Raw genomic sequence first — 5,430 nt, 5'->3', positions numbered from 1 at the left:
GGGTCCTAGTCCCCCAAATGGTTCCTTATTCCCTATCTAGTGCACTATGGGCCCTAGTCCCCCAAAATGGTTCCTTATTCCCTATCTAGTGCACTATGGGCCCTAGTCCCCCAAATGGTTCCTTATTCCCTATCTAGTGCACTATGGGCCATAGTCCCCCAAATGGTTCCTTATTCCCTATCTAGTGCACTATGGGCCATAGTCCCCCAAATGGTTCCTTATTCCCTATCTAGTGCACTATGGGTCCTAGTCCCCCAAATGGTTCCTTATTCCCTATCTAGTGCACTATGGGTCCTTATTCCCTATCTAGTGCACTATGGGCCCTAGTCCCACCAAATGGTTCCTTATTCCCTATCTAGTGCACTATGGGTCCTAGTCCCCCAAATGGTTCCTTATTCCCTATCTAGTGCACTATGGGTCCTAGTCCCCCAAATGGTTCCTTATTCCCTATCTAGTGCACTATGGGCCCTAGTCCCCCAAATGGTTCCTTATTCCCTATCTAGTGCACTATGGGTCCTAGTCCCCCAAATGGTTCCTTATTCCCTATCTAGTGCACTATGGGCCCTAGTCCCCCAAATGGTTCCTTATTCCCTATCTAGTGCACTATGGGTCCTAGTCCCCCAAATGGTTCCTTATTCCCTATCTAGTGCACTATGGGCCCTAGTCCCCCAAATGGTTTCTTATTCCCTATCTAGTGCACTAGGGGTCCTAGTCCCCCAAATGGTTCCTTATTCCCTATCTAGTGCACTATGGGCCCTTATTCCCTATCTAGTGCACTATGGGTTCTAGTCCCCCAAATGGTTCCTTATTCCCTATCTAGGGCACTATGGGTCCTAGTCCCACCAAATGGTTCCTTATTCCCTATCTAGTGCACTATGGGCCCTAGTCCCCCAAATGGTTCCTTATTCCCTATCTAGTGCACTATGGGTCCTAGTCCCCCAAATGGTTCCTTATTCCCTATCTAGTGCACTATGGGCCCTAGTCCCCCAAATGGTTCCTTATTCCCTATCTAGTGCACTATGGGTCCTAGTCCCCCAAATGGTTCCTTATTCCCTATCTAGTGCACTATGGGTCCTAGTCCCCCAAATGGTTCCTTATTCCCTATCTAGTGCACTATGGGTCCTAGTCCCCCAAATGGGTCCTAATTCCCTATCTAGTGCACTATGGGTCCTAATTCCCTATCTAGTGCACTATGGGTCCTAGTCCCCCAAATGGTTCCTTATTCCCTATCTAGTGCACTATGGGTCCTTATTCCCTATCTAGTGCACAATGGTTCCTTATTCCCTATCTAGTGCACTATGGGTCCTAGTCCCCCAAATGGTTCCTTATTCCCTATCTAGTGCACTATGGGTCCTAGTCCCCCAAATGGGTCCTTATTCCCTATCTAGTGCACTATGGGTCCTAGTCCCCCAAATGGGTCCTTATTCCCTATCTAGTGCACTATGGGCCCTAGTCCCCCAAATGGTTCCTTATTCCCTATCTAGTGCACTATGGGCCCTAGTCCCCCAAATGTTTCCTTATTCCCTATCTAGTGCACTATGGGTCCTAGTCCCCCAAATGGGTCCTTATTCCCTATCTAGTGCACTATGGGCCCTAGTCCCCCAAATGGTTCCTTATTCCCTATCTAGTGCACTATGGGTCCTAGTCCCCCAAATGGTTCCTTATTCCCTATGGTTCCTTATTCCCTATCTAGTGCACTATGGGTCCTAGTCCCCCAAATGGTTCCTTATTCCCTATCTAGTGCACTATGGGTCCTAGTCCCCTAAATGGTTCCTTATTCCCTATCTAGTGCACTATGGGTCCTAGTCCCCCAAATGGTTCCTTATTCCCTATCTAGTGCACTATGGGTCCTAGTCCCCTAAATGGTTCCTTATTCCCTATCTAGTGCACTATGGGCCCTAGTCCCCCAAATGGTTCCTTATTCCCTATCTAGTGCACTATGGGTCCTAGGGCCCAAATGGTTCCTTATTCCCTATCTAGTGCACTATGGGTCCTAGTCCCACCAAATGGTTCCTTATTCCCTATCTAGTGCACTATGGGCCCTAGTCCCCCAAATGGTTCCTTATTCCCTATCTAGTGCACTATGGGTCCTAGGGCCCAAATGGTTCCTTATTCCCTATCTAGTGCACTATGGGTCCTAGTCCCCCAAATGGTTCCTTATTCCCTATCTAGTGCACTATGGGCCCTAGTCCCACCAAATGGTTCCTTATTCCCTATCTAGTGCCCTACATAGGGAATAGGGTGCTTTGTGATACATATTCATACACAGTCCATTACCCCACCAGATGCACATTGACCCGATCACACACATACAGGATTGTTAAGTAAATGCTTTAATATACAACCGTGAGTCATTATAAAACAACACATCACATAGCAACACGTCGATCACATAGCAACACATTTCAAACCCCTCAGTCATTCTCTCTCGTCTGGGTATCGTGTTGTGGAGTTAAAACGGAGACCGTTCTCTAGCTTCGTCTCAAAATGGCCCCCGATTCCCCATAATAGTGGACGACTGGTGAACTATTCCCCATAATAGTGGACGACTGGTGAACTATTCCCCATAATAGTGGACTACTGGTGAACTATTCCCCATAATAGTGGACTACTGGTGAACTATTCCCCATAATAGTGGACTACTGGTGAACTATTCCCCATAATAGTGGACTACTGGTGAACTATTCCCCATAATAGTGGACTACTGGTGAACTATTCCCCATAATAGTGGACGACTGGTGAACTATTCCCCATAATAGTGGACGACTGGTGAACTATTCCCCATAATAGTGGACGACTGGTGAACTATTCCCCATAATAGTGGACTACTGGTGAACTATTCCCCATAATAGTGGACTACTGGTGAACTATTCCCCATAATAGTGGACTACTGGTGAACTATTCCCCATAATAGTGGACTACTGGTGAACTATTCCCCATAATAGTGGACTACTGGTGAACTATTCCCCATAATAGTGGACTACTGGTGAACTATTCCCCATAATAGTGGACTACTGGTGAACTATTCCCCATAATAGTGGACTACTGGTGAACTATTCCCCATAATAGTGGACTACTGGTGAACTATTCCCCATAATAGTGGACTACTGGTGAACTATTCCCCATAATAGTGGACTACTGGTGAACTATTCCCCATAATAGTGGACTACTGGTGAACTATTCCCCATAATAGTGGACTACTGGTGAACTATTCCCCATAATAGTGGACTACTGGTGAACTATTCCCCATAATAGTGGACTACTGGTGAACTATTCCCCATAATAGTGGACTACTGGTGAACTATTCCCCATAATAGTGGACTACTGGTGAACTATTCCCCATAATAGTGGACTACTGGTGAACTATTCCCCATAATAGTGGACTACTGGTGAACTATTCCCCATAATAGTGGACTACTGGTGAACTATTCCCCATAATAGTGGACTACTGGTGAACTATTCCCCATAATAGTGGACTACTTGTAGTGAATATGATAGGACTGCCATTCCAACACTTTCCTTCCCTTTGCACACACCATGGGTGTCCCACTTAAATCAGTCCCCCCTATTGTCCAACCTGACCTTAAGTGGTCCCCCCTCTACCCTCCTGATGCGTTGGTTGACTGTGTGAATATACGTGTTGCTGACTGATGTGAATCATACGTCTATAGCCAGTGGCGGAGTGGAGGGTCGATCCCCCCTTTACCTTCCCAGGTATTTATCCTCCTTTACCTTCCCAGGTATTTACCCTCCTTTACCTTCCCAGGTATTTATCCTCCTTTACCTTCCCAGGTATTTATCCTCCTTTACCTTCCCAGGTATTTATCCTCCTTTACCTTCCCAGGTATTTATCCTCCTTTACCTTCCCAGGTATTTACCTTCCCAGGTATTTATTCTCCTTTACCTTCCCAGGTAATTACCCCCTTTACTTACCCCCCTTCACCTTCCCAGGTAATTACCCTCCTTTACCTTCCCAGGTATTTACCCCTCTTCACCTTCCCAGGTAATTACCCCCCTTTATCTTCCCAGGTATTTATCCTCCTTTATCTTCCCAGGTAATTACCCTCCTTTATCTTCCCAGGTAATTACCCTCCTTTATCTTCCCAGGTAATTACCCCCCTTTACCTTCTCAATTACCCCCACTACATCCCTGGTTATAATGTACAGAGCGAGACATCAACATGAACAGAGTCCTGTAGTAGCTCATATTCTGGATTGGAGGAACTTTATATTGTAGTATATTCTATTGTAATACAGTGTATCTAGATGAGCTTTATGGAGGGACAGAGGAACCTAAAAGGAGGAGATGTCCCAGTCGTCAGTATTCAGGTAAAAAGGTGAGTCCAGGTGATCAGATTATTCTGCCGCCGCCTTCCTCTTCTCTAACAGATTCTTCAGGAAGAACTCACCTGGAAGACAAGAGGTGTAGAAGAGAGAATGAGAAGAGTGGAGAGGGGCGAAGAGTGGAGAGGGGCGGAGAGGAGAAGAGTGGAGAGGGGCGGAGAGGAGAAGAGTGGAGAGGGGCGGAGAGGAGAAGAGTGGAGAGGGGCGGAGAGGAGAAGAGTGGAGAGGGGCGGAGAGGAGAAGAGTGGAGGAGAGGAGAAGAGTGGAGAGGGGCGGAGAGGAGAAGAGTGGAGAGGGGCGGAGAGGAGAAGAGTGGAGAGGGGCGGAGAGGAGAAGAGTGGAGAGGGGCGGAGAGGAGAAGAGTGGAGAGGGGCGGAGAGGAGAAGAGTGGAGAGGGGCGGAGAGGAGAAGAGTGGAGAGGGGCGGAGAGGAGAAGAGTGGAGAGGGGCGGAGAGGAGAGGGGCGGAGAGGAGAAGAGTGGAGAGGGGCGGAGAGGAGAAGAGTGGAGAGGGGCGGAGAGGAGAAGAGTGGAGAGGAGAGGAGAAGAGTGGAGAGGGGCGGAGAGGAGAAGAGTGGAAAGGGGCGGAGAGGAGAAGAGTGGAGAGGGGCGGAGAGGAGAAGAGTGGAGAGGGGCGGAGAGGAGAAGAGTGGAGAGGAGAAGAGTGGAGAGGGGCGGAGAGGAGAAGAGTGGAGAGGGGCGGAGAGAAGAGTGGAGAGGGGCGGAGAGAAGAGTGGAGAGGGGCGGAGAGAAGAGTGGAGAGGGGTGGAGAGAAGAGTGGAGAGGGGTGGAGAGGAGAGGGGCGGAGAGGAGAAGAGTGGAGAGGGGCGGAGAGGAGAAGAGTGGAGAGGGGCGGAGAGGAGAAGAGTGGAGAGGGGAGGAGTAGAGTGGAGAGGAATAAAGTGGAGAGGAGAGGGGTGGAGAGGGGAAGAGTGGAGAGGGGCGGAGTGGAGAAGAGTGGAGAGGGACAGAGAGGAGAAGAGTGGAGAGGGACAGAGAGGAGAAGAGTGGAGAGGGGAGGAGAGGAGTAAAGTGGAGAGGGGTGGAGAGGAGTAAAGTGGAGAGGGACGGAGAAGAGTGGAGAGGGG

General features: G+C 48.9%; 1 protein-coding gene across 2 annotated transcripts in view; it reads right to left on the bottom strand.

The window, feature by feature from the left end:
- Nucleotides 1-2,312: 2,312 nt before the first annotated feature.
- The window catches only part of lias (lipoic acid synthetase), an 18,632-nt gene continuing 15,514 nt past the window's right edge, over nucleotides 2,313-5,430 (bottom strand). The window contains exons 11-12 of one of the 2 annotated variants that reach the window (XM_055911931.1): nucleotides 3,934-4,409; nucleotides 2,313-3,878 (exon numbers count right to left, since the gene is read on the bottom strand). In XM_055911931.1, coding sequence (XP_055767906.1) covers nucleotides 4,357-4,409 — 53 coding nt within the window. In that variant the 3' untranslated portion in view covers nucleotides 2,313-3,878; nucleotides 3,934-4,356. The remainder of the gene's footprint in view (nucleotides 3,879-3,933; nucleotides 4,410-5,430) is intronic. The other variant, XM_055911930.1, reaches the window with a different exon arrangement.

The sequence above is a fragment of the Salvelinus fontinalis genome, unplaced genomic scaffold, assembly GCF_029448725.1.
Source record: "Salvelinus fontinalis isolate EN_2023a unplaced genomic scaffold, ASM2944872v1 scaffold_0107, whole genome shotgun sequence".
Lineage (NCBI taxonomy): Eukaryota > Metazoa > Chordata > Actinopteri > Salmoniformes > Salmonidae > Salvelinus > Salvelinus fontinalis.
The sequence above is the reverse complement of the archived record's forward strand: the minus strand, read 5'-3'. Positions and strand labels throughout refer to the sequence as shown.